Source organism: Saimiri boliviensis, chromosome 8, assembly GCF_048565385.1.
Source record: "Saimiri boliviensis isolate mSaiBol1 chromosome 8, mSaiBol1.pri, whole genome shotgun sequence".
Classification (NCBI taxonomy): Eukaryota; Metazoa; Chordata; class Mammalia; order Primates; family Cebidae; genus Saimiri; species Saimiri boliviensis.
Window position 1 is genome coordinate 72,819,694 of NC_133456.1, and position 27,247 is coordinate 72,846,940.

The window sequence follows — 27,247 nt, forward strand, 5'->3', positions numbered from 1 at the left end:
GCAAGAACCAAGCAGGCCCTTCATGTTTGAGGGTTGGCTCTATCTCCTCAGCTTGGATGTAAAGATTATGTTTATCAAAGAGGGGATTTCAAATCCCATGTCCAACTAAATCCAACTCTTTTAACATCTTCTGAGCAACATATATGCCTGTCACTAGAAGAAGGCGTAACAATCGTATAGTTAAGGAGAACATTGGCCCGTTCATGAAAAGCTTTAGCTGACCTCGAGGAAGAGTATACAGTCATCGACATATTTGTGAAAAGCTTTAGTTTCTTCCCAAGTAGTCGCCTCCTTCCTCCCGCTCCTCTCCTTGGGTCTTGAATCCCTTGGAAAAAGCTCGTGTCTGGAACAAATAACTGAGAAAAGCTTAGGAGAATCAGAGGTACTGTTAGAAAGCAGTAAATTCAGCACAAACACTTCTACTGCCAAGTTGCGTTTATTTGTGTGTAAAGTGAGGACAGCCAGTCCTGGGACTCTGGAGACAGAAAAGGCCTACAGCAATCCGAGGCTTAACAGGTGTGCTTCTACAAATGGTATTAATATTCCAAAGCTCTCTGAAACAAATGGGAACAGGAAGAAGTGCAGAGACTACAATTCCCAGAGTGCTCAGTGAAAAAAAAAAGGTGGGTGGAGCGGTGTATGCCGGAATGTGTATTTCTGGTAGGGCCGACTAAGGCCACGCCTATCCCTCCCCCTGAGGCGGGGATGGTTTCTGGAAGGCAGTCGGTAGTTGTGGTTTTGCTAAACTTAGCTTCAAATTGCTAGCAAGGAGGCCGCGAAGCCTGACGGGATTTGTAGTTGGCGCGGGAGGCGGGCGCGCAAGCGCAGCCGGCGCCGGGGCGGGGCCGCGGCACTGCGGTGAAAGCCGAGGGAGCGGGCAGACGAGCAGGGGGCGGGCGGACATCTTGGGATCCCGAGAGTGGCCGGGCCGGCAGAGCAGAGGGCCGCGGACACCAGGTGAGCCGGGCATCTGGCCTTATGGGTCGGGGGAGAACGCCGCGGGTTGTCTGTCCCGCCGCCCAGCTTTGCCCTGCCCTGCACTGAGCTGAGAGAAAAGCTGCCCACACCCGGGAGTGGCTTCAGCCTTCAGACCCGGGAGCGAGCGGATGGTGGGGCGGGGGCGCCCAGGGCGCGGTTGCAGGGCTGGCGGGGAGCGGCGCCCTCCACCTGACCCGCCTGGCGCCTCCCGTGAGAGGGAGACCGCCTGGAATCCTCCCAGAGCAGGAACGCTGCGCAGCGCCCCCTCCCTAGGATCCTGCCAACCCCCTAGCCCTCCGCGCAAGGACAATTTCCCGTCTCGTAGGACAGTGACACCCCCTTGTGCCGCCGCCTTGCACCGTGACAAGTCTCACACCATGCAGCGCCCCCTCCTCTCAGTTCAGTGACACCCCTTGGCTCTTCCTTAGACCTGTGACAGCCCCCGCACCCTGTGGCATCATTTTTTTCCCACGATGCCCTCCCCAAGGCGAAAAGCCCACCACCCCTCCATTACTCTGCAGCCGAATCCCAGGCAGGCTCTGTCAGCCCCAGCTTGTTCACCACTGTCAATCTCCGCCTGCCGGCTTTTCCTTCTTAAAGCCTTGACCTTTTCCATACTGGGAACTCTTACCTTTCGGTGCACCCCACCAGCCCAGTTTGCTGCTGTGGGCTCACCTGGGGACGCTGCCTGGCTGTCGCTGCAGGTCTTTTCCCTTAACTAAATGTTCCATTTCTGCCCAAGGCCCCACCTCCGGTTCTCCGGTGCCCTGCGCTACCTACCAGCCGGTACCTGTGGACTTGGTTCCCTGCCCCAGGCTCCACCTCCATTTTGCGTGTCCTTTCCTAGGCTGTTAGGGAGTGAGGCATGGAATGTAGTCGACCACCTTGAGAGAGCGCTCACCCCTCTGGAAGACCTTGACAGCCACAGGAAAAGGCCTTATTTTCCAGTTTAGAAAAGTCTGCTAAAGTACTCCCTGTGAAATTAATACCAGGGCTAATCCAGGAAATCTAAAACCAAAGTAGCGCCTTTTCTAAAACAACTCAAATTAATTTGACCCAAATAATTTGGATAATTCAGGCATTCTAACATCCCTGGCTCTTGCTTATAGGTAACGCAGGCCAGCAGTGAGTTACTAGATGGGCTTGGATCACGATTTCAGATGGAAGGATTTCTTAATTTTATGAGCTTGCACCACCCCCACCCCCACCGCAGTCCTTATTTTTATTGCATTCCAGAGCTTTTTGAAAGGGGAGCAGTGGTCAGAGGTAACTGTAATAGCAGCGTGGGTGATGGAAGTGTAGTCTGCCAGCACTGGACCTTCCTCCTTTGCCCTTTGCCTGCCTATTCCACTGCTAGGAAGAGGTTAAGCCACACTCCTGGGTCGACAGTAGGGCCTAAGGGCTCCCTTCTCTTCTCCTCACACCCTTTCCTGGAATGTGAGTGCAGGAGGTTCAGGGCCCTGCGACCTTCTTTGAAGGGTAGTGGAGCCCGAGAGGCTGGATGCTCTAAAGGTTAGGCCTGGGGGCTCCAGGCCTGAACCAGCCGTAGTAATTCCTACCGCCATTCCTGCAGCCGCAGGCAGGCAGGCCTTAGTGACTCACAGGCTGGAGCCTGAGAGTCTGCACAGGAGGTGGCCGAAAAGGATCATTTCTGAGCTCAGTGCTCTGGAGAGGGGGCGGGGGTTACTGATGCTCAGCCCCAGGAAAGGGAGGGTCAAAATGGCCTTAGAGTCCTGGGCCTAATCTCTCTCCTTTTCTTTCTCCCATCCAGTGTGGAATAAACAGGAACTGGAGCCTGGCTGAGGGGAGGGGCCTGTCTGGGAGGGCTGCAGGGTCACTTGCTAGAGGGTTGAGTCAGGAAAAAAGCTCCAGTGACCTGCACAGCTCCACAGGGGTTGTTGGCAGGGGTTCTGAGGCCTTCTTTTACCCGCCCCTGCCTATCCTAGGTCTGTTCTCAGAGCGATGGGCCTCGGAGACTGATCTGCCGCCATGATTGGAGGCTTATTCATCTATAATCACAAGGGGGAGGTGCTCATCTCCCGAGTCTACCGAGATGACATCGGGTGAGTCCCCTGGCCCTGCCAGCTATGCCCCCCACCTCGCCTCCCCTCCAGCCCCAGCATGCAGGATTAGGTCTGTTCCCACCAGAGGCTTGACTTGGGCCACCCCGACCCCTGGCTGCATCCTGGAAGCCCAGCTAGTTAGCCTGGCTCCCATTAGGTCTGGTGGTATCGGCCTGGCAGGCAGCCTGCAGGCTACGAGGTGGGACCTGTGGAATGGCAAGGTCCCACGCCTGAGGAGCTCCTGCCCTTCCTGCATCCTGTTTCTTTAGTTACAGGCCTGGGTGCTGAAGATGAGTGCTTTTGCCCAGGCTAGTTAATGCCTTCCTTGGGGAGGAGGAGGGAGAAGTGCCTCCAGTGGGCGGAGTTAGTGGCCAGGCTGGAGGTCCTAATCCATCTAAGCCTTGCTCTCAGAAGCCCTTCTCATGTCAAGCGCCTTCACTGGATTCTATTGAAAGCCTCTCCAGGCTGCCGAATCCTCTCCTGCTCCCTTTCTCAGGAGGAGTCAGGCTGCTGACTCAGCTGTCTTCAGTTCCTCTGGGCCATTCCTGGGGGAGAGGCTGGGAGGAAGCGTGAGGCACTCTCCGGGTCATGGAGGGAGGGCAGGGGAGGCCATGCTACCCTCCCCAGCCTATCAGAGTAGACCCAGAACAGCTCCATATGCTGGGCCCCTCAGACCTTCACCCAACCACAGCCTGCCTTCTCATTCTGTGCCCCCTGGACGCCCTTGTTCTTTCCGACTGGGGACCTAGCCTGGCCTGTGAGGCGCCAACGAGATGAGGCTCCTCTGGTTCTTGCTGCCTGTTGTTCTTCCCCAGAGAGCTGGAGATACAGTCACAGAATGGGCCTGTTGCTGTGTCCCTCACCTGACTCCCTGGGTGCTGGGCTGGCCTGGCCTTTGAGGCTGTTTCTCTGTTGGCTGGTAGAGTGGCATGAGCTACAGCAGCTGTGGCAGGGCCTGGCCTGGCTGCCCCTGGCTGGCTGCACCCCCCCAGCCCTCCTGCCTCGGATGGACTGGGCAAGCCGAGGCGGTTCACGCGCCGCCTTGCCTGTCCCGTCTGCCTCCGCCTCACGGTGTGTGCTGCCTCCCGGTGTGTTGTGTGTCTAACCCTCTCTCTCGTTGCTGTCACTCTCCTCTTCTTGCTGGCGTCATTTCTCTCATCCCATCTCATTGGCTGCCGTAGCAATAGGTAAGCGGCCTCTCAAGCTGCTGCCCAGGTACAGGTGGGGGGCCCTGCCCCCATGGTTGTTTGCCTGCATCCTTTTCCGGTCCCTGAACTGGCTCTGGAGTTGATCCTGGCAAGAGTGGGTTGCACAGTTCCACAGGTCCTGCAGACCTCTCCCTCCTTCGTGACTTCTGAAGTCACTCTGGCTTTGTCTAACTTCTGGAGGAGCTGGCCTTCCCCACTCGTGGGACACTAGCGGGAGGACTGGAGAAGAAGCAGTGTCTCCTTCTGCCCTGGGCCTGGGAGCTTACGGGGAAGCTAGAGAAAGCCAGGAAACCAGCCCTGGGCGGCAGGACTGTCTGTGTCTAAACCTGATGAACTTCACGTTGTTAAGGTTACGTCGGCCTTAATACCTGACTTCCCTATTTCTCGGGGGCCGTAGACACCAGCCCCACTCCGGCCTGCTCCCCATGCCTCCACGGGCAGTCACGAGAAGGGAACCACCCTAGTGGTTTAGGCACTGGTTTTCTTTCCAGCGTGTGTGTCAGACCTCTGCAGTAAGGAGAGTGGGGCTGTTAGCAGCTGTGGTTGGTCCTTGTTGGGTGAGGTTGGCCTGGGTGATGAGCAGGCCCCATGTGCCCTTTTCCCTCAGGAGGAACGCGGTGGATGCCTTTCGGGTCAATGTTATCCATGCCCGGCAGCAGGTGCGCAGCCCCGTCACCAACATTGCTCGCACCAGCTTCTTCCACGTCAAGCGGTCCAACATCTGGCTGGCAGCAGTCACCAAGCAGAATGTCAACGCTGCCATGGTCTTCGAATTCCTCTATAAGATGTGTGATGTGATGGCTGCCTACTTTGGCAAGATCAGCGAGGAAAACATCAAGAACAATTTTGTGCTCATATATGAGCTGCTGGATGGTGAGCCTGGTGGGCTGGCAGGGTGGCGGGCCCAGGGTGAGGAAGGAGCAAGCTGGGCCTGGCCTGAAGCGGGTGCGGGTCTGAGGCTTTGGTGCACTCTGAACTTTCTGAGTATCTGGTCTCTTGGGCTAGGATCTCTGTGCCTCTTAGAAGGCCAGTTCACATCCAGACCTAAAGGCTGCTCTGAAGTAGAACACAGAAATGGGCCAGCAGGTGTATTGGGCTTTCAGGGGGCTTGGAACCTGACTCAGCTTTGGTGGCTGAACCTCCTGTATTCATACTCTTTCCTTTGTGGCTTGGACCTTGGTTCACTGGCTCTCCTCCCGGTTTCCCATCTCGGCAGCTGCTTCAGAGCCTGGGGGAGAGTGAGCTATTACAGGCCCCTTGAGGTGCACTGTTACCTCTGTTTCTCTATAGAGTGTGATGTAAGGGAAGGTATACTTACCTGGCAGGGGAGATACCATGATTACGATGTAAGGGAAGGTGAGTCCTTCCATCTTCCGAATGTCTGTTTTCTGGAGAAAACCGCTCAAAGCTTCTTGACTTGCCACCCGCTGGCCATGTGACTCATCTGTTGATTTCTCTTTTTCTTGAGACAGGCAGGGTCCTGCTCTTGTCACACATGCTGAGTGCAGTGGTGCAGTCGCAGCTCACTGAAGCCTCAACCTCCTGCGTAGACGGGACCGTGGGCACATGCCACCATGCTTGGCTCATTTTGACTATTTTTCGCAGAGCTGGGTCTCACTGTGTTGCCCAGGCTGGTCTTTTTTTTTTTTTTTTGAGACGGAGTTTCACTCTTGTTACCCAGGCTGGAGTGCAATGGCGCGATCTCAGCTCACCGCAACCTCCGCCTCCTGGGTTCAGGCAATTCTCCTGCCTCAGCCTCCTGAGTAGCTGGGATTACAGGCATGCGCCACCATGCCCAGCTAATTTTTTGTATTTTTAGTAGAGACGGGGTTTCACCATGTTGACCAGGATGGTCTCGATCTCTTGACCTCGTGATCCACCCACCTCGGCCTCCCAAAGTGCTGGGATTACAGGCTTGAGCCACCACGCCCGGCCGCCCAGGCTGGTCTTGAACTCCTGGTCTCAAGTGATTCTTCCACCTTGGCCTCCCAAAGTGTTGGGATTACAGGCATGAGCCACTGCACCTGGCTTTGATTTCTCTATTTGAAAACAATCAAACCTTTGAATTGTTTTCCTATCAAGCACAAATCACAGAATAAATGCTACAGAGCTAGAAGACTTTGTTGAGATGATCCCACACAGTCTGTGGAAGCTGTGCCAGCCAGACATGTGTAGGCCTGAGTAGGGACTGGAATGAAGCTTTGACCAGGGGCTGATGGTTCCCTTCTTTTTGCAGAGATTCTAGACTTTGGTTACCCACAGAATTCCGAGACAGGCGCGCTGAAAACCTTCATCACCCAGCAGGGCATCAAGAGTCAGGTACTTGAATTGTGCAAACTATAGTCAGGGTGGAGTCCAATCTCCCTTCATCTCCACTGGCCCCTGAGCCTTGTCTGAGCTGACTCATGAGCCCTCCCGTGACAGGAAGTGCTGGCCTGAGCCTCCTGCTGTGATTGCAGGCTTAGTTTGCCCTGTGTGGTCCTCAGGAGCAGCCAATTCAGCATCTCTGTTACCAGGAATACAGCGCCAGCAGTTTCCTTCTGCACTGAGGGGTGGGGATGGGGGTAGGGGGAGGCCTGCTCCTGAGGCCAGGTGTTCCTTGCAGGGAGAGAGCTTGGGCCCTCTCCTAGGATCCAAGCCTCATAGCTTTCTCCTCCTTTTCTGCCTCCCTTGCTGCTTCATGTGGGCTCCTCGCTGGCCCTGCGGCCTCCAGCATCAGGTAAGCTGTCCCTTAGCCTTCACCCTTGCAGCTTTGCTTTGTTTTATCCAGGCCCTGCCCTTTGGGGCTCACAGGGGAAAATGGATTACAGGTGGGGACTAGACGGGAGGGGAATGAGGGTGGAATGGGGATAGAGACAGGATGAGGGAAGGGAGAGAGGAGTGAGGCTATTGCTGTTTGTCTTTGCCCCCGTGTAGACAAAAGAAGAGCAGTCACAGATCACCAGCCAGGTGACGGGGCAGATCGGCTGGCGGCGAGAAGGTATCAAGTATCGCCGGAATGAGCTCTTCCTGGATGTGCTGGAGAGTGTGAACCTGCTCATGTCCCCACAAGGTGAGGTCCCTTTGATGATAAAGCAGGAGGGGGCTTGGGCAGGATCCTGGGCCTGCCGACTGACTCTGCTGCTCCCCATTTATCTGTTCATCACCAGGGCAGGTGCTGAGCGCCCATGTGTCGGGCCGGGTGGTGATGAAGAGCTACCTGAGTGGGATGCCTGAATGCAAATTTGGGATGAATGACAAGATCGTCATTGAAAAACAGGGCAAAGGCACAGCTGATGAAACAAGCAAGAGGTGCCTGAGGCAGGGAGCTGGCGGGAAGGGGTGTCCCACGGAGGGCTCAGTGGGGTCTACTGAACTCAAGTTTCTTCTGAACTTCATTCCCACCATAATTGTAAACTCTCTGTTCCTGATGGTAAGCCTGGCTGTTTGCTCTTGACATTAGTGCTATGAGAGATGAGGGAATTGCCCTCAGAGAGCAAGCCCCTTTGTTTGGTCCCTAGGGTCAAGCCTCTTCTGTACATACTGACAGCCTCTGTCCTGTGCGCCTGAAACACCCCAGTCCCGAGCAGCAGGGCTCTCTGGAGAGAATGAGCTTGCAAGCCTCTCTGTCATCCCAAACTCTGGGGCAGACCTCTGCATCAGAAAGCTGCATTCTAGCAGCTTTTCATAGTCTCTGGTGCTAGCCTGGGGTGGAGTGGTCTCCCAGCCTGACACCTGTCATTCTCCTATACCAACAAGACCTCCTCCTCTGCCCCTGCCTGCAGCGGGAAGCAATCAATTGCCATTGATGACTGCACCTTCCACCAGTGTGTACGACTCAGCAAGTTTGACTCTGAACGCAGCATCAGCTTCATCCCACCAGATGGAGAGTTTGAGCTTATGAGGTGCTGCTGGGGTGGGAGGAGACAGCCAGAGCTGCTGGCAGAGATCGAGGAGAGGAAGTACAGCAGGCTCTTTGGTGACCTTGCTTCCCATCCCTTAGGTATCGCACAACCAAGGACATCATCCTTCCTTTCCGGGTCATCCCGCTAGTGCGAGAAGTGGGACGCACCAAACTGGAGGTCAAGGTGGTCATCAAGTCCAACTTTAAACCCTCACTTCTGGCTCAGAAGATTGAGGTGAGGACAAGGGGCTCGGGGAGGAGGAAGAACTTGTCCCTAGGCATAAAGGCAGCTGATGTCACAGCTTGACAGAGCTCCCTGACAGGTGTGTCACTTCTAGGTGAGGATCCCAACCCCCCTGAACACAAGTGGGGTGCAGGTGATCTGCATGAAGGGGAAGGCCAAGTACAAGGCCAGCGAGAACGCCATTGTATGGAAGTGAGTCTTTCCTTCATTAGGCCGCAGCAGGGCTCGAGATGGCAGTGTACCTTCTTGTTTCACCTTTGATCTTCTGCATGAGGGGTAGGGGGAGTGTGCCTGTTTGCTGTTCTAGGAGCCTCGGCATGTACTGTCAGCCCTTCTCTGTGTGAGTATGTACACGCCTGCATTGGGGTTCATGCATGTGCTTATTTTTTAAGATGCTTCAGCGTTTCCCTGCTTGCCCCTGTAATATATCAGCAAAGGACAGCAAAGGACAGCGTGCCCCAGTGTCTAAGCAGAAACTGCATCCTGTCCTGAAGGAGTAGACCCAAGGCTCCGTAGCAAGTGGTTTTCAGGGCCCTGACCACCTCTCCTTGTCCTGGCACCTCCTGGGCTCTCTCTCTGCTTAAAATGGGCAACTGCCCTTGAAATTCCTCCATGCTGCAACAGGCTGCCCACTGTCCCTGTGTTCCCAGGATCAAGCGCATGGCAGGTATGAAGGAATCGCAGATCAGCGCAGAGATTGAGCTTCTGCCTACCAACGACAAGAAGAAATGGGCTCGACCCCCCATTTCCATGAACTTTGAGGTATGGCAGAGGAGGGACCTAGAGTCATGCCAGGGTATGCTGGAAAAGCTCCTAGAGATAATCTTGATAAACACCTTAGAGGTGAGGAAACTTGAGGCCTAGAAAGAAGTGGCTTTAATTCATAGATCCATCCTTCCCCTTCAAGCCTCTTCGCAGAAATTACTATTCACAGTGAGGAAAATCTTTTACTTCTCTCGCCTTGTTCTAACACAGTTCTTTTGAAAAACTTAGATTGTTTAAATGCCAGGTGAGACACAAAGTTTACTTGCAGACAAAACAGTGAGCTGACTTTGTTTTACACATGGTAGACGTCATTTGCTCCACCTTATTTTTGAGTTCGTAATATTGAGCAGGATAAGTGTATTCTAAAGCAACTCTTTGGTTGCTGTCTCCTGCTGTTAAAGGAACTGATTCAAGGTGTCATAGGCAGGGCTTTCTTCTCTAGTCACCTCTTAGAGGGTCCCTCACCCCCCAGCTGCTTTCAGGGCCACAGCCATTCAAACACCTGTAGTGGGATGAAGTAGGGCAGGGCAACGGGACTTCGCAGAGGAGAGCAGCTGTAATACTAAGGCCACATTTCTAACAAGCTGTCCTTGCCCAGGTGCCATTTGCGCCATCTGGCCTCAAGGTGCGCTACTTGAAGGTGTTTGAACCGAAGCTGAACTACAGCGACCACGATGTCATCAAATGGGTGCGCTACATTGGCCGCAGCGGCATTTATGAAACTCGCTGCTAGCTGCCACTAGGCTGCTAGCCCACCTCCCCACCCACCTTCCTCCACAGGTCCAGGTGCCACTCCCTCCCCGCCACCACACGTCAGTGTCTCCTCCCTCCTGCTTTGCTGCCTTCCCTTTGCACCAGCCCCTGAGTCTAGGTCTGGGCCAAGCACATTGCAAGTGGGACTGGTGGAGCAGTCCCCGGGCTCCCCGGGCTCCCTGGGCAGGGTGGCTGAGGCTCCTGCTCTCCCAACCGCCTGTCTGTCCTGGCCTAGTGCCAGGCTCTGAGTTCTGTGACCAAAGCCAGGTGGGTTCCTTTTCCTTCCCACCCTTGTGGCCACACCTCTGGAGTGAGAGGGTTGGCTGCCCCTCACTTGGAGCTCCCCCGAAGGCCAGTAAAGGACCCCAGCCCCTAGTCCCACTCTGCTTTGGGATAGTGTGAGCTTCACTTTGTACAGTGTGACTTCGTCCAGTTACAGACCCAATAAACTCTGTGGAGTGGAGTTGGCTGTGTTGACGTGGGAGCTCGGTGGGGAGGGGCTGGCGGTGCTGCTCTTCCCACAGTTTTCTGCTCCTAGTTCTCCAAAGGCGCTTTGCTCGACTTGTCCCAGTCAGGCCCCTCCTGGGCCATCCAAGCCCTTATCCTTGTGGGTTGTGGGCCCAGGTTTCCTGGCCCCTATAAGAAAGCCTCAAGGGCAAGCAGCCCCAGTACCCTGGGGGTAGATTATTGCCCTAGCCCCCCTTTATTCCCCCTGGTCACCGGACTCCTAGGCTCAAGAGATCTTACCTGCCTCGGCCTCCGATGTAGCTGGGATTACAGGTGTGCACCACCACAGCACCTAGCTCTTTAATTCTTAGGCAGATGTTCTATAATTAAGTATAGATGAAGCAAAGTTTGTATCTGGTCTTATAGCCATCCTGAGAAACTGACCTCTTAATTCCATCATTTACCCAGCTTTCCCAAATCTTGCTGAGTGGGTGGCAGGAGGACAGGCTTGTTTCTCCCCCTCCCCGGCAGTGCAATGTGCCCCTGGGGCATGTCCCAGATCCTGCTGGTGTGTTGGGGCAGATAAAAGAGCAAGTTTGCCTTCAGCGGTTTTCCCTTACTGAGTTTCAGCTTTTTTACACTTCAAAAATCTACTAGAGAAAATTTCAAACATAAACTGAAGTAGAATAATGTAATGGGCCAGGCGTGGTGGCTCATGCCTGTAATCCCAGCACTTTGGGAGACTGAGGAGGGACAATTACCTGAGGTCGGGAATTTGAGACCAGCCTGACCAACATGGAGAAACCCCATCTTTACTAAAAGTACAAAATTAGCCGGGCATGGTGGCACATGCCTGTAATCCTAGCTACTCAGGAGGCTGAGGCAGGAGAATCACTTGAACCCAGGAGGCGGAGGTTATGGTGAGCCGAGATCACACTCAAATTTTAAAATCGATGTTTCCCTTTAGGTCTTGCAATTTTGTCGAAGAAACCAGAGTTTTGTAGTTTCTCCCATCAGAATTTGCCTTTTGTCCCCATTAAGTCACTTAACATAATCCTCTTTACCTGTATTTCCTGTAAAATGGTTAACTATCAGGATTAATTGATTCCTCATGATGGCAGGTGGTTTTTTGTTTTTTGTTTTTTGTTGTTTTTTTTGAGACGGAGTTTCTTGTTGCCCAGGTTGGAGTGCAATGGCACGGTCTCTGCTCACTGCAACCTCCACCTCCCAGGTTCAAGCGATTCTCCTGCCTCAGCCTTCTGAGTAGCTGGGATTACAAGCGTGCTCCACCACGCCCTGCTAATTTTGTATTTTTAGTAGAGACGGAGTTTCTCCATGTTGGTCAGGCTGATCTCAAACTCCTGACCTCAGGATATCAGCACTCCTCGGCCTCCCTAAGTGCTGGGATTGCCGGTGTAAACCACCGGGCCCCGGATGGCAATGTTTTTAATCCAAAGAGATGAATGAGTAGTAATGTAATTTTGGGTGCCACTTTAGTGGCCGATTGGAGGAATTTTCACGTTAAATATAAAGCAGTAACGTCATTTTGGAGGAAATTCCTAGCTTCCTGAGGGAATCGGTAAAAGGAAGTAGCCTTTTACTGGCATTTACTGAGATTCAGGGTGCGAAGAAGTCGGCTTTGGGTGTAGGTAGGGAATAAATACCAGTGAATTTATACAAGCCACGTTGTCCTGGTTTTCTTGCCCTTTGGCGGTGGATTTGGTCGTGCCCTGTGGTGGTGCAAGAACTGAATGGGCTTAATTCGCAAAGGTCAGCTCAATTATGAAGTATGAAAAGACAGGTCGCGGCGGGCAGGCTGGTGGCGCTGACCACCAGGCTGAGGAGCCCGTAGGATCCGGGGGCCCGCGAAAGCAAAGCACTGAGGTGGGGGAAGAGTTTGCTGGAGAGTGACAATGTGCGGGAGGACCTGTTCCGGCGGGAGCGGGAGCTCAGCGCCCAGAGTCAGGGACCAGGGTGAATCAGCAGCTCTGGGCGGGCTCCAAAATGGGCCTGGCTGGGTGCGCAGCCACACCGGACGCGCCTCGAGGGAGCGCATAGAACTCGGCAAAGCAAAAGAGCTTTATCAGCCGCCTGTCTCTTGGGAGGCTCCCACCTGCCAGACCACCGATGCCTCGCGCCCTGATAAACCTTGAGCTCTCAGCCCCCGCCCCACCCCTTGCTCCTGGAACTCCACCTCCCAGAAGGCAGTGAGAACCGCACGTGTGACTAATCTTTCGGCAGAAAAGGTGTTGCGCACGCGCAGAGAGGGCGGCGGCGCAGGCTCAGCGCCTCTCTGTGCCCCGCTCGCCCCGCCCACCGGGCTCCTTGCGCTCCGCCCGTTTCTTGTGTCACCGCTACGCATGCGCCTTGCAAGGAAGGGGGCGAGATTTCGGGGACAGGGCGGGGGGCGGGCCTAGGCCAGGGGCTCACAGCGACTGCGCGGACTGGTTCTCGACTGGAACATGGCGACTTGCGCCGAGATCCTGCGGAGCGAGTTCCCCGAAATTGACGGACAGGTCTTCGACTACGTGACGGGTAAGCAGAACTGAATCAGCTGGCTGAGGAGACCGCAGCGGAGGCCGGGGCGAAGCCTAAGCGGGCGTCGTGCCGGAGACTGCTGCCAGGCCTCTCCTCGGCATGACCTCTTGTCCCGGGGGCCGGTTGGGTCTCGAGCCTGGACTGGGGCCGCCGTTTAGGGAAACCGCTTGTGTGTCCTCCCTACCTGATACCTTCCTCGTTCTGCCACGCCCTGCGCAGGCGTCTTGCACAGCGGCAGCTCGGACTTTGAGTCTGTGGATGACCTGGTGGAAGCTGTGGGGGAACTATTGCAAGAGGTGTCCGGGGACAGCAAGGATGACGCGGGCATCAGGGCCGTGTGCCAGCGCATGTACAACACTCTGCGCCTGTATGTGCCAGGGAGTAGGGGTTGATGGGGGCGAAGGGAGGGCGAACGGTCCGGAGACGAGAGGTGGCGGAAGAAGGTCTGACGTCCATAGAGCTTTTCCCTCAACTCCTAACTTTGCGCTTTCTGTCTCTGCCGACACAGGGCTGAACCACAGAGCCAGGGAAGTAGCCAGGTGCTACTGGACGCCCCCATCCAGTTGTCAAAGATAACAGAGAACTACGGTGAGAGTGAGGGGAGGTTGAACTAACTGCCCTCTGTCCTTTTCTCCGCCCCTACCCATCTGCCCCTGCAGCTTAGGGCTCCCACTATGGCTTTTCCACAGGACAGGGTTGTAGGAGCTAGTTGATGTCCTTACCGAGGGCAAAAGAGCCCATGGTCGGGGGGAGGCTGTTGTTGGAGGGTTCTCCCAGCTCTTGGGTATGGTAGGAAGCATAGGAGCCTGGAGCTGGACAGACTTGGTTTCACTCCCCAATTTTGCAACTTACTAACCAGCTGCATGATCTTGTTAGAGTTGGTTATCTGTCCCCACCCCCGCCTATGCCTCTGTATTCTTTTATGTGAAGTTTTTTCTGTTTGTTTTTGTTTTTTAAGTGCAGGGAAGATAATAGCCATCTCCAGGATTATAAAGCTTTGTAGAAAACGTCTGTTTGTGTGCCTGGTTCATATTAGTCACTCAAAGTGTTAGTTTCCCTTCCCTCAGGGAGAAGGTGACTGCTTTTCTTATCGCTTACAGACTGTGGAACCAAACTTCCAGGACTGCTAAAGAGGGAACAGTCCTCGGTGAGGAGGAGGAAGCAAGGGAGGGAGTGTGTGATGGGGTTGGGAGTGGACAGTCTAATTGGAGGATCTTTTTGGGGGATTTCTGACTGTGTCTTTCCCTGAGCCTTTGAGTGTGTTCATCTTGGGTAAGTTAAGAGGGTTTACTTGAGGTGTTTTCTCTTCGGGTTCCTTTCTGAGCCTGTACCCTAGAGTGAAGTCGATGTGTTTGGATCCTTAGACAGTGAATGCAAAGAAGCTTGAGAAGGCTGAGGCTCGACTTAAGGCAAAGCAGGAGAAGCGGTCAGAGAAGGACATGCTCAAGACCAGCAACCCTCTGTGAGTGGGGAAAGCATGGCTCAGAAGAGAGCAGAGCAGTGTCTGCCTGGACAGAAGGTGGTAGGAGCACTAAGAGCTGTCCGTTTCTCCCTTTAAAGAGTCTTAGAAGAGGCATCAGCCAGCCAGGCAGGCAGCAGAAAGGAGAGTCGATTGGAATCATCTGGCAAGAACAAATCCTATGATGTGCGAATTGAGAACTTTGACGTGTCTTTCGGTGACAGGTGAGTGAATGGTGGGGGCGGGGCTTGGTTTTCTTTTTCTAATTAGAGGAGAATTTAGAGAGATGAAATGGGGCTACAACCAATGTTAGGTTTATCGTTAAACTTTCTGTGCACCTGTTTTTAGAGCATCTTTGGTCTCCTTTCTCCACTCCTGCAGAGTACTGCTGGCTGGAGCTGATGTGAACCTGGCATGGGGCCGCCGTTACGGGCTGGTGGGGCGGAATGGGCTGGGGAAGACCACGTTACTGAAGATGCTGGCCACCCGGAGTCTGCGGGTTCCAGCCCACATTTCCCTGCTGCACGTTGAGCAAGAGGTTGCTGGAGATGACACCCCTGCCCTACAGAGTGTGCTGGAGAGTGACAGTGTGCGGGAGGGCCTGTTACGGCGGGAGCGGGAACTCAGCGCCCAGATTGCTGCTGGCAGGTGAGGGCTTCAGGCTAGAGAGTAACTAGCAGCTGCTGGCCCTCACAGAGTGCCTGCCGTGCTGGAGCAATCCACCATTTGCATGTCCATCCTAGTAATCAGCAGAGCCCAGAACTTGGCACTCTGGGACCCAGCAGCCCTTGTTCTTCCCACAGTGCCCAGTGCCCTCATTTCCTTGGGCAGATCCTTCCTGTGTTCTCTTCCTCTTCTAGCCGCAAGGTAGCCAGTGGCCTCTTTCCAGCTGTATAGGGTGCAGGACATCCTCCTAGACTGCCCCCACTTAGGCCAGTTGCTGTTTCTCCTCCCTCCAGGGCGGAGGGCTCTGAAGCTGCAGAGCTGGCAGAAATCTATGCCAAGCTGGAGGAGATTGAGGCCGACAAGGCACCTGCCAGGTACCTCAAATTCCCACTCCCTCCAGATTTCCTTTCCCTTCTGTGGACTGTTCCACTTGACTTCTTCAATTTCTTCCCTCCTAGGGCATCAGTCATTCTCGCTGGGCTTGGCTTTACCCCTAAAATGCAGCAGCAGCCCACCCGGTGAGTGACCCTTGCCATTCTTGGCTTTGAACCCTGTTGACTCAGCCCCTTTCTGACTTGATGAACACCCACCCCTAATGTGGCCCCATCATTCTTTAGGGAGTTCTCGGGTGGCTGGAGGATGAGGCTGGCCCTGGCCCGGGCCCTATTTGCTAGGTGAGTCTTCTGGGCCAGTGTATGGAGCCCTATGGAAGATTGGTCTTAACTCTTGGGAGGTGGCAGTGAGTTGCTGCCCTAAACCCTCATGCCGTGTATTCTTTTTCATAGACCAGATCTGCTGCTGTTAGATGGTGAGTTTGAAATGGGGCACCCAGGCTTTAGGATGGGCAGGGGCGGTAGCATCCAAGTTCCTAGTTCTCCAGCCCTGCAATCCCAAGTGTGTGCTCCCCTACTTCTCCAGAACCTACAAACATGCTGGATGTCAGGGCCATCCTGTGGCTGGAGAATTACCTGCAGGTGAGTGCCTGTGGGTGCTGGAGTGGCTGGGGGCAAGTCGGCCTCCAAGATACCTGGGGACCTGAGAACTGACTGCCCTCCCAAACTGGACCTGCCGTCCTGTGACCCCTCAGACATGGCCCTCCACGATCCTGGTCGTCTCTCACGACCGAAACTTCCTGAATGCCATCGCCACAGACATCATCCACCTGCATAGCCAGCGGCTAGATGGTTACCGGGGAGACTTTGAGACCTTCATCAAGAGTAAGCAGGAGCGGCTGCTCAACCAGCAGCGGGAATATGAGGCCCAGCAGCAGTACCGCCAGCATATCCAGGTGTGGGGCCCGGCAGGGCTGGGGCTCCCATCCCATGCGTTCTGGAGTCGGGGATAGTGAGGGAGTTTCACCAATGCCAGCACTCCTCCCCTGCAGGTTTTCATTGACCGGTTTCGCTACAATGCCAACAGGGCCTCTCAAGTGCAGAGTAAACTCAAGATGCTGGAGAAGCTGTGAGTACAGCGGCCTTGGCCAGACCCTGACTCTCTGGTTCTCTTCATCTCTTTTCTCATCTGTGGCCCACCCTTTACCTGACCATTCTAGCTCTCCCCTTTGCTAGAAGCCACCTTTGACTTCCTCCCCTGCTGGGAAACAGAGTGTTCCACACTGTCCTTGGAGGGCTAATCTTGACTGGCACATAGCAACCACTAATTTACTATTTCTGCTTCTATGTATCTGCTTATTCTGGGCGTTTCCTTTCAATGGAATCATAGGATAGTAACCTTTGTGTCTGGCTCCTTTCACCCAGCATCATGTTTGCAGTTCATCCATGTTGTAGCGTGTGTCAGTACTTCATTTCTTTTTGTGGCTGGATAATATTCCACAGCATTTTGTTTATTGAGTCGTTAGGGGACATTTGGGTTGTTTCCATTTTGGTTATTGTGAATAATGTTGCTGTGAACGTTGGTGTACACATTTTTGTGTGGACACGTTTTCCACTTGCTTAGGTGCATACGTAGGCGCGGAATTGCTGGGTTACATGGTAATTCCACATTTAATGTTTTGAGGAACTGCCAAACTTTTCCAAAGCAACGACATAATTTTACATTCCTACCAACAAGGAATGAGAGTTCCAATTTCTCCATGTCCTTGCCAACACTGTTACTGTCTTTTTAGTTTTAGCCGTCCTAATGGTTGTGACGAGATAGCTCATTGTGGTTTTGATTTGCATTTTCTTAATAACTAATGATAATGTGCATTGGAATTTCAATCTTGAAGTGCCCTTTCTATAAGTGCTGGCAGGAAGCTTAAAATCGTAAGGCTTAGTTAGATGTTTGCAACATGTAAATACACCATGGTATACTAACTGTGGGTAAAAAGTCACAAAAGCCTGATTCTATTTTTTAGCATATAGTAAACGAGAAGAATGTACTCCAAAGTAATGATACCTGAGTGGTAGGAGTATAAGCCCTAAGTTTTCTCTGAACATACATGAGTTGCGCAGGAAGTTATTTTTTAAGTTGTAAATCTAGTCTGCCTCATCTCTGCCCCCAGACCTGAGCTGAAGCCTGTGGACAAGGAATCGGAGGTGGTAATGAAGTAAGCGCTGGGTTGGTGGGGCTGGTGGGGAATTGCTTCCTTCTGGCTGCTCCACATCGTCACCCCTGCCTCCTGCAGGTTCCCTGATGGGTTTGAGAAGTTCTCGCCGCCAATTCTGCAGCTAGATGAGGTGGATTTCTACTATGATCCGAAGCACGTCATCTTCAGTTGCCTTTCGGTGTCTGCTGATCTCGAGTCCCGCATCTGTGTGGTATGGCTGCTGTTTCTCTGTGCCATGAGCTGGGATTCTGTCTGAGTGTGTGGTGTGGACTGCTCCTCAGGCTGTAAAGGGACGAGGTCCATGGAACAGAAGTGAGGGCCCAGGCTAAGGGCTTTGCTGGACTTACAGTGGCCCTGTCCTCTGGCGGCACAGCGCTGCTCTTCAGAGAGGAGAACCTAGTGTATTATGTTCTATGAAAACTTAAAGCAGTGCGTTACCTTATTGGTCTTGGTTCTGAGTTTTCTAAACCTTGAGACATGACGGAGAGAGCATGGGCTTCAGGGTCAGACTTCAGATCTTGACTCTGCCATTTCCTAGCTTGGTTACCAAGCAGTTTCCTAAGCATTAAGATGGAGCTGACATCTACGTCACTTGGTTCTTGGGAGAAGTGAGTCCCCTGCACTTAGCAGATACTCAAATACTGCTCCCCTTAGTGTATTAGTGTATGTATTTTTCTGTAGAGGTTTTGGTGGTGTTTTGTTCTGTTTTGTTTTTTTGAGACAGCGTCCCGCTCTGTCACCCAGGCTCCTGGAGTGCAATGGCACAATCTCAGCTCACTGCAACCTTCGCCTCCTGGGTTCAAGCAATTCTTCTGCTTCAACCTCCCAAGCAGCTGAGATTACAGGTTCCCACCACCATGCCTGGCTAATTTTTGTATTTTTAGTAGTGACGGGGTTTCACCATGTTGGCGAGGCTGGTCTCAAACTCCTGACCTCAAATGATCTGCCCGCCTCAGTCTCCCAAAGTACTGGGATTATAAGCGTGAGCCACTGCACCCAGCTAGAGTTCTTAAAAATATTTTTTTGGCTGTTGAAGGGGTCATTGGGACTGGAGACTGCCTGGGACCCCTTCTAATTTCCTTCTCTTCTGTGTTACACACAGTGGTGCTCTTTTTCTTTTTATTGATACATAATTGTACATATTTCTGGGTACAGAGTGATATTTCCATACACGTATACAATGTGTAATGGTCAAAGCAGGGTTATAAGCATATTTACCATAAACCTGATCACTTGATGTTGGGAACATTCAGAATCTTACATCTTTTTGAAAATGTACATAAGTCATTGTGAACTGTAGCGTTCTGTGCTGTAGAACCCAGGAACTTACTCCTCCAACCCTCCTGTCTAGCTGCAATTTTGTTTTGGTTAATCAACCTCTCCCAAATCCCTCTCTCAATTCCCCTCCTCCCCTTACCTTTCCCAGCCTCTCTCTAGTAACCACAACTCTACTATTTCTTTTTTCTTTTTTTTTTTTTTTTTTGAGACGGCGTTTCACTTTTGTTACCCAGGCTGGAGTGCAATGGCACGATCTCGGCTCACCGCAAACTCTGCCTCCCGGGTTCAGGCAATTCTCCTGCCTCAGCCTCTTGAGTAGCTGGGATTACAGGCACGTGCCACCACGCCCAGCTAATTTTTTGTATTTTTAGTAGAGACGGGGTTTCACCACGTTGACCAGGATGGTCTCGATCTTTTGACCTCGTGATCCACCCGCCTCGGCCTCCCGAAGTGCTGGGATTACAGGCTTGAGCCACCGCGCCCGGCCTCTACTGTCTATTTCTATGAGCTCAGCATTTTTTAGCGCCCATGTATGAGTGAGAACATTCGGTATTGATTTTTCCGGCATGCACTGTATAAAGTGTTCACATTTCTTAAGGTTGGAGAGAATGGAGCTGGGAAGTCTACCATGCTGAAGCTGCTTATGGGGGACCTGGCACCTGTTCGGGGCATCAGACATGCTCACAGGCAAGCCCCCCATCAATCCCTGAGCATGCTTCCAGGTCAAGGCCCCCCAACCCCTACCCTCTGAGCATGCTTCTAGGGCAAGATCCCCCCACCCCTGAGCCCTGAGCATGCTTCCAAGGCAAACCCCCCCACCCCCTGAGCATGCTTGCAGGGCAAGACCCCCGCCAGCATGCTTCCAGGCACCCATGCAGCCTGCCCTCCTTCACGGCCGTTGCCTTTTGTCTGCTTTTCCACCTGGGCTTCTGCCTGCAGGAATCTGAAGATTGGCTATTTCAGCCAGCACCACGTGGAGCAGCTGGACCTAAACGTCAGTGCTGTGGAGCTGCTGGCGCGCAAGTTTCCTGGTGAGTTGGGGATTTGAGTGGAAGAGGGCTGAGGCTGACTCCTGCATCCAGGCCAGCCTTGGGTGAGTGCAGAGCAGCCCTCCTGAGCGTGCGTCGAAGGACATGGGGACTTGGAGGCGCTCTGGGGTGCATGGAGAGGGAGTGGGCCGAGCACCCACCTGACCCGAGGCATCCTTTCCAGGGCGGCCTGAGGAGGAGTACCGTCACCAGCTGGGTCGGTATGGCATCTCCGGAGAACTGGCCATGCGCCCTGTTGCCAGCTTGTCTGGGGGCCAGAAGAGCCGAGTGGCCTTTGCTCAGATGACCATGCCCTGGTGAGGCCTCATTCTCCAGAGCTCTTCCCTCCACTTCCCCTTCTCGCCCAGTAGAAAACTGTCAGAAGGCTTTATTTTCTCTCAGTGCACCCTTTTACTGCCCACCTTCCTGGGTTCTGCCTTCCAGCCCCAACTTCTACATTCTGGATGAACCCACAAACCACCTGGACATGGAGACCATCGAGGCTCTGGGCCGTGCCCTCAACAATTTCAGAGTAAGCATGCCTTCACCCCGACCACTCCTCCCCAGGCCTCAGTGCCTTGTGGTGCCCCGCCAAGCACCTCCTGTTCTCCTGTCTTTCAGGGTGGCGTGATTCTGGTGTCCCACGATGAGCGCTTCATCAGGCTGGTGTGCCGGGAGCTGTGGGTGTGCGAGGGAGGCGGCGTCACCCGCGTGGAAGGAGGATTTGACCAGTACCGTGCCCTCCTCCAGGAGCAGTTCCGCCGTGAAGGTTTCCTCTAGGGCCACCAGGCTGAGGACTTGCCCAGGACGTGGACTGTCTCTCAGACCCCTGGGCCACCACGTAGGCAACCAACTCCAGGCCATGAACTTCCCCCGACTTGGGGACAGCCTTATTCCCAAATGTGTCTCTCCTTTTGACTGGAGCGTCTTCTGCACAACCTTGGGAGCCCATCCAAGGGTTGGTGAGGATTGGTTTCCCAGGGGGAGGGGTCTGGGGGGGTGCCCTCCAGGGTTATAGATTCCCCCACTGCCCCAGCTCTGACTGGACCCCAAGTGGCTGCTATGTAAATTAAATCTCTCCCTGCATCTCATTTGCGTCTTCTCTGCTGCTCCCTGGCGGTGGGTGCCTACTGTTGAGGGGTATGGACTCTGAGTGGCATTTTCTGTGGCACTTTCATCACTCACATGGAGGAAGCAGTGGCAGCACCAACCTTGCCTCTAGAAGAGACACTGTCCAGCTGCTGGGGCATCGAGGTCATCTGCCTGCCTGACCTTGGGGTGGGCCGAGGAATGAAGGGCAGTGTGTTGGCATCATGGTGTTGTCAGCCCTAGCCTGGCTTAGCCTCAGCTGAAAGGGTTTTGGGTTCCACGTCTGCAGCACCGATGCGTGGCAGTTGAACTGACTGTAACCTGGCCTCACACAGCCAGTTGCTTTCTCCAGTGGCATCTGGCTTCCCTGCTTCTCTGATCTCTAGACTCGGCGCCGAAGAGAAACCGTCTTTGTCCTTACTTTGCTTGGGTGATTGCATGTTCTTTATATTTCCTCTAACCACATAGGAGGGGCCTGGGAAGTAGGGAATTTAGGACAGGGTCTAGCAGGAAGAAATAGAACACTGTTTTCAAATGAAGCAGTCTTGAAGATGGGAGAGATATTGCGCAGAGGTAGTATCCTTTATACATGTTATTTCTTGAGGAGTTGACTGTTACGTGTGATTGTTATGCAGAGGATGTTAAAATGGAAAGAGCTGAGCTGAGCACAGTGGTGCACACTTGGAGTCCCAGCTACTGGGGAGGCCGAGGTGGGAGGATTGCTTAAGCCCAGGAGTTTGAGGCCAGCCTAGGAAATTTAGTAAGACCACTTCTGTCAAAAGAAAAATATAAAATGGACATATTGCTTTGCTCTCAGTGACGACAAAAGAACCAGTCAGCAGAAGGAACTTGCTGCCTTTGTGCCGATTGTAGTCAAAAAGCTCGGCTGGGCAAGGAGCAGTGGCTCACACCTGCAATCCCAGCACTTTGGAGGCCAAGGTGGGCGGATCATCTGAGGTCAGGAGTTCAAGACCAGCCTGGGCAACATGAGGAAGCCCCATCTCTACTAAAAATACAAAAATTAGCCAGGTGTGGTGGCATGTGCCTGTAGTCTCAGCTACTGGGGAGGACGAGGCAGGAGAATAGCTTCTTGAACCTGGGAGGCGGAGGTTGCAGTGAGCTGAGAGTGAGCCACTGCACTCCAGCCTGGGCAACAGAGCAAGACTCCATCTCAAAAAAAAAAAAGCTTGACCAAAGAATCTTAACTGAGCTGCCGAGGGTGGCGTGGTATGGGTCTCCAGGGAGAGAGCCCTGTTTTGGGGGTTAAAGCAAGATAAATACTGACCACAGAGCAGACGGTGGCTTGGTGAAGGTGGCAAAAGAACCACCAATGTTCCTGCCGCCTCGGCGTTCCTCCTCCCGTCTGTGGCCATGGGCACGCTCAGCTCAGCACTCCAGAGAGCTTGCTTGCAGCCCTCATGATTCTCTCCCAACTTGAGACCTGCAGGTGGGTGTCTGGGGAGCCATCCATTGTAGGATCTGTGGCTGCCTGCTTGCCAGGCTTCAGCCTCTGAGCCCCTCACCAGCGGTGAGCCCTGAGAGTAGTTCTCTCAACTCCTTAGCGTCCTTGGAAATGCATCTGGAGGGTTCTGTCATGCCAAATCTGCTTTTGTGCTTCAAGAGCACTGGAGTTGGAGTTGAGTCTAACATCAGATCCCAGCTCTGTTGCTGGTAACAGAAGGTAACCACAACAAATTCCCCAACCTTTTCGAACACCTACTTGGTTTCTTTATAGGACTGTTTTGAGGATTTGCTGGTAAGAACAATATATAGGCACTCAAAAAGTGACGCTTGTGTGACCAGTCTGATTTGAAGGACTATCATACGGGAAAAGAAGTGATATTTTTCTGAGTGACTCCAGAGAGAGGGCAGTTTGGGCTCAAAGGAAGGAAAACTTGCATAGCTCAGGCTGTCTTCTGAGGGAGTTGCCAAGCTCAAGCCTTAGTCTCCAAAATGGCTGGGATTACAGGCACCTGCCGCAACACCCAGCTAATTCTTGTGTTTTTTCAGTAGAGACAAAGTTTCACCATGTGGCCTCCCAAGGTGCTGGAATTTACTGGTGGGAACAGTCACTGGGACTGTTCAGCCCTGCCAGGCTTTGGAGAAGGGCCCTCGGGGGTAGGAGGCAGCCCTAGATGGGCCTCCGGGGAGGCTTCCAATTTTGTGATTCCATGGAAGTCGTGCGAGCAGCCTGCATGTGGCCACATGAACCTTCACTGCAGGACTTTGGGGAGGCGGGGTCGAGGAATTGGAGTGCTGAGAAAGGCCTTGCTTTTGGAGGGGAGAGGGGAGTCAGTAGAAGATAGTTGTCTTGAAGGATGGAGGACAGTGTCAGCCAGCCCCATTTCGGAAAGCACAGGACAGAGACGGGAGAGGGGACCCTGGCGTGGAAGGTGGCAGGTCACTCCTGCTCACTGTGGACGGTGCACCATGGCAGCTCCCCTTCACTTGCAAACCCCACATAGATGGGGAGCTGTCTCCACAGCTGCTGACATCAGGCCTCAGTCCACAGAATCTTCGCTGAAATTCTGGGCTTTCCCTCTCTCCTGGCTGGACTGCACTCACCAACACCTCAGGCAACCCGGCTGGTCCCCAGCAGGGCCTGGACTCCCTCAATTCCAGCCCCTCCACTGCATGGTGTGCTTACCCCAGCAAGCCGCGTGGGATTGCAATTTCACTCGGCCTTGACATTCTTGAAGGCCAGACCGTGGCTTACTCATCTCTGCATCTGCTGTGCCTGTCATAGGTTGGGTTCTGCGGGAAGCAGCTTGGAGAGACCAACATGCAGGGCACTTATTGGGGGTGCCACTGGATCGACACCCAGGAAAGCAGGCCCAGGAGACAGACTGGAGCAGAGGGAGAGGCTGGGCAGCAATCCCAGCCTGGTGTGCACTGCGGCCATGCTCTGGAGCTGGCTGAGCTCTGCGGGGTTGTCCTAAGTCAGGGCAAGTTAGGCTCTCAGGTTCTCAAGTGCTCAGCCTTTGGGTGCCAGTTGCCACCAGGAGGAGGCATGGCCTTGGAAGAGGATTTTTTTTTTTTTTTTGAGATGGAGTCTCACTCTGTCACCCAGGCTGGAGCGCAGTGACACAATCTCAGCTCACTGCAACCTTCAGCTCCTGGATTCAAGTGATTCTCTTGCCTCAACTGCCTGAGTATTACAGGTGTTTATTACTGCCTGGGATTTCAGGTGAGCACCACCACACCTGGCTAATTTTTGCATATTTAGGAGAGATGAAGTTTCACCATGTCGGCTAGGCTGGTCTCAAACTCCTGACCTCAGGTGATCTGCCCGCCTCAGCCTCCCAACGTGGTGGGAGGCATCAGCCACCACGCCGGCCTGAAAAGAGCCCTTTTTTTTGGAGACAGGATGTCACTCTGTGGCTCAGGCTGGAGTGTGGTGGCACAATTATAGCTCCCTGCAGCCTCGGACTCTCCAGTAGCTGGGACTACAGGCACGCACCATCACGCCTGGCTAATTTTTAAAATTTTTTGTAGAGACAGGGTCTCACTATGTTGCCTACGTTGGTCTTGAACTCCTGGCCTCAAGTGATCCATCCACTTTGGCCTCCCAAGGTGCTGGAATTACCAGTGTGAGCCACCATGCTTGGCCAGGGCCTTGTTTTTCCCCGCTTTTTTTTTTAAAACTTCCCCTTGTTTCAACACAATGCTAAGGAACTTTAAAGTCCTAACAGTTCATGTTTACTAGGCTCTTATTGTGTAATGGTGGGGTTGTAAGTGCTTTGCCTATATTAACTCAGTCAGTCTTCACAACAGCCCTATGTGATGGGCACAATTATTACACCCTTGTTTTGTACATGAGGAAATACAGGGAGTTGACATATTGGGTGGCAGGGCTGCAAGGCCAGTCTGATTCGAGCACAGCTCGTGTGTGTGTGTGTGGCAGAGTCTCGCTGTTGCCCAGGCTGGAGTGCAGTGGTGCGATCTTGGCTCACTGCAACCTCCACCTCCCAGGTTCAAGTGATTCTCCTGCCTTGGCCTCCCCAGTAGCTGGGAAAACAGGCGCCTGGCACCATGCCTGGCTAATCTTTGTACTTTTAGTAGAGATGGGGATTCACCATATTGGCCGTGCTGGTCTTGAACTCCTGACCTCAGGGGATCCACTCACCTTGGCCTCCCAAAGTGCTGTAATTACAGGCATAAGCCACTGCACCCTGCCGAGGAGCAAAGCTCTTTATTTATTTATTTTTTCCAAGACGGAGTCTCACTCTGTCACCCAGGCTGGAGTGCAGTGGTGAGATCTTAGCTCACTGCAACCTCAGTCTCTCGGATTCAAGCAATCCTCCTGCCTCAGCCTCCCAAATAGCTGGGATTACAGGTGTGCACCACCATGCCCAGCTAATTTATTTATTTATTTATTTATTTTTTTTGGTATTTTTAGTAGAGACAGGGTTTCACCATATTGGCAGGCTGGTCTTGAACTCCTGACCTTGTGATCCTCCCACCTCGGACTCCCAAAGTGTTGGGATTATAGGCGTGAGCCACTGCACCAGGCCCAGAGCCCGGCCCTTTTTTTTTTTTTTTTTTTTTTTTTTGATATGGAGTCTTGCTCTCTGTCGCCCAGGCTGGAGTGCAGTGGTGCAACTTGGCTCACTGCAACCTCCACCTCCCAGGTTCAAGTGATTCTCCTGTCTCAGCCTCCCAAGTAGCTATGATTACAGGCGCACGCCATCACACCCGGCTAATTTTTGTATTTTTAGTAGAGACAGAGTTCCACCATCCTGGCCAGGCTGGTCTTGTACTCCTGACCTTGTGATCCGCCTGCCAGAGTACTGGGATTACAGGTGTGAGCCACAACGCCTGGCCACAGCACAGCTCTTAACTGCTGCCACGCTGTGCTGCCACCTGGCTATTAATGTGCAGAAGAGTCATGGCTAGTTAATTCCATCACTTGAAACTCGTCCTTAGTGGCAGGGGCAGGGGGCTTGAACACAATTCTCTCAGGAGAGCAAGTCAGTGAGTTGGGGGTTCCTGCACAGTGGCTGACACATGGCAGGTGCTCAGTAGTAGTTCATTGTTCATGTAGTAAATGGGGCTGGGCGCAGTGGCTCACACCTGTCATTCCAGAATTTTGGTAGGTTAAGGTGGGTGGATCACTTGAGCCCAGGAATTCAAGACCAGCTTGGGCAACATGGCAAAACCTTGTCTCAAAAAAAAAAAAAAAAAAATACAGCCGGTCGCAGTGGCTCAAGCCTGTAATCCCAGCACTTTGGGAGGCCGAGGCGGGTGGATCACGAGGTTGAGAGATCGAGACCATCCTGGTCAACACAGTGAAACCCCGTCTCTACTAAAAATACAAAAAATTAGCTGGGCATGGTGGTGCGTGCCTGTAATCCCAGCTACTCAGGAGGCTGAGGCTGAGGCAGGAGAATTGCCTGAACCCAGGAGGCGGAGGTTGTGGTGAGCCGAGATCGTGCCATTGCACTCCAGCCTGGGTAACAAGAGCGAAACTCTGTCTCAAAAAAAAAAATACAAAAATAAAAAAATGAGCCAGGTTTGGTAGTGTGTGCCTGTAGTGCCAGTTACATGTGGGGCTGAGGTGGGATCACTTTAGCCCAGGTGGTTGAGGCTGCAGTGAGCTATGATCGTGCCTGTGCACTCCAGCCTGGGGGACAGAGCAAGACCCTGTCTCAATAAATAACTCACAATTCATGGAAGAGTCATGCACTGGGGTTAGCCCAGCTCTACAACTGATGGTCTTAGGCAAGTACACCTCTCTTGGAGTAAATCGTTCTTATCCACAAAATGGGCATAACAGTTTGTCTTGGCTGGGTGCGGTGGCTCATGCCTGTAATCCCAGCACTTTGGGAGGCCAAGGTGGGCAGATCATGAGGTCAGCAGTTAGAGACCAGCCTGACCAACATGGTGAAACCCCGTCTCTACTAAAAATACAAAAATTAGCTGGGCATGGTGGCGGGCACCTGTAATAGCTACTCAAGAGGCTGAGGCAGGAGAATCGCTTGAACTTGGGAGGCAGAGGTTGCAATGAGCCAAGATTGCGCCCCTGACTCCAGCCTGGGTGACAGAGCAAGACTCTGTCTCAAAAAAAAAAAAAAAAAAACCTGGCACAGTGGCTCACACCTATAATCCCAGCACTTTGGGAGGCCGAGGTGAGAGGATCAGTTGAGGTCAGGAGTTTGAGACCAAACTGACCAACATGGTGAAACCCTGTCTCTACTAAAAATACAAAAAATTAGCCGGGCTTGGTGGCAGCCACCTGTAATTTCAGCTACTCGGGAGGCTGAGGCAGGAGAATCGCTTGAACCTGGGTGACGGAGGTTG

At 53.2% G+C, this 27,247-nt stretch overlaps 2 protein-coding genes across 3 annotated transcripts; both read left to right on the forward strand.

The window, feature by feature from the left end:
- Nucleotides 1–850: 850 nt before the first annotated feature.
- Nucleotides 851–10,357, forward strand: AP2M1 (adaptor related protein complex 2 subunit mu 1). The gene is made up of 11 exons (XM_074404620.1): nucleotides 851–957; nucleotides 2,925–3,041; nucleotides 4,857–5,122; nucleotides 6,486–6,568; nucleotides 7,166–7,301; nucleotides 7,399–7,540; nucleotides 8,014–8,133; nucleotides 8,232–8,367; nucleotides 8,471–8,568; nucleotides 9,027–9,138; nucleotides 9,740–10,357. Exons 2-11 carry the CDS (start codon nucleotides 2,968–2,970, stop codon nucleotides 9,872–9,874), a joined length of 1,302 nt encoding a protein of 433 aa, XP_074260721.1. The 5' UTR covers nucleotides 851–957; nucleotides 2,925–2,967; the 3' UTR covers nucleotides 9,875–10,357.
- Nucleotides 10,358–12,739: 2,382 nt separating this feature from the next.
- ABCF3 (ATP binding cassette subfamily F member 3) lies at nucleotides 12,740–20,949 on the forward strand. Of its 2 annotated transcripts, XM_003926954.4 has the most exons (21): nucleotides 12,740–12,876; nucleotides 13,099–13,246; nucleotides 13,388–13,467; nucleotides 13,980–14,026; nucleotides 14,244–14,341; nucleotides 14,440–14,562; nucleotides 14,720–14,986; nucleotides 15,298–15,378; nucleotides 15,463–15,522; nucleotides 15,622–15,678; nucleotides 15,790–15,812; nucleotides 15,923–15,978; nucleotides 16,092–16,292; nucleotides 16,389–16,465; nucleotides 17,508–17,552; nucleotides 17,631–17,763; nucleotides 19,429–19,517; nucleotides 19,770–19,861; nucleotides 20,043–20,175; nucleotides 20,303–20,390; nucleotides 20,480–20,949. In XM_003926954.4, exons 1-21 carry the CDS (start codon nucleotides 12,804–12,806, stop codon nucleotides 20,636–20,638), a joined length of 2,130 nt encoding a protein of 709 aa, XP_003927003.1. In that variant the 5' UTR covers nucleotides 12,740–12,803; the 3' UTR covers nucleotides 20,639–20,949. The 2 variants fall into 2 exon arrangements, with proteins under 2 accessions (XP_003927003.1, XP_074260725.1); XM_074404624.1 differs by lacking the exons at nucleotides 12,740–12,876; nucleotides 13,099–13,246; nucleotides 13,388–13,467; ... (1 more) ...; nucleotides 14,244–14,341; nucleotides 14,440–14,562 and adding an exon at nucleotides 15,199–15,205 and having other exon boundaries at nucleotides 14,798–14,986.
- Nucleotides 20,950–27,247: the final 6,298 nt, after the last annotated feature.

Bases quoted from the DNA above. Each gene is read 5' to 3' on its own strand.
- AP2M1 (XM_074404620.1), top strand. From the start codon at position 2,968: ATGATTGGAGGCTTATTCATCTATAATCACAAGGGGGAGGTGCTCATC. The intron at 5,123-6,485 runs GTGAGCCTGGTG...TTCTTTTTGCAG, and splicing joins CATATATGAGCTGCTGGATG to AGATTCTAGACTTTGGTTAC. The intron at 9,139-9,739 runs GTATGGCAGAGG...GTCCTTGCCCAG, and splicing joins CCATTTCCATGAACTTTGAG to GTGCCATTTGCGCCATCTGG.
- ABCF3 (XM_003926954.4), top strand. From the start codon at position 12,804: ATGGCGACTTGCGCCGAGATCCTGCGGAGCGAGTTCCCCGAAATTGAC. The intron at 14,342-14,439 runs GTGAGTGGGGAA...CTCCCTTTAAAG, and splicing joins CTCAAGACCAGCAACCCTCT to AGTCTTAGAAGAGGCATCAG. The intron at 20,391-20,479 runs GTAAGCATGCCT...CCTGTCTTTCAG, and splicing joins GTGCCCTCAACAATTTCAGA to GGTGGCGTGATTCTGGTGTC.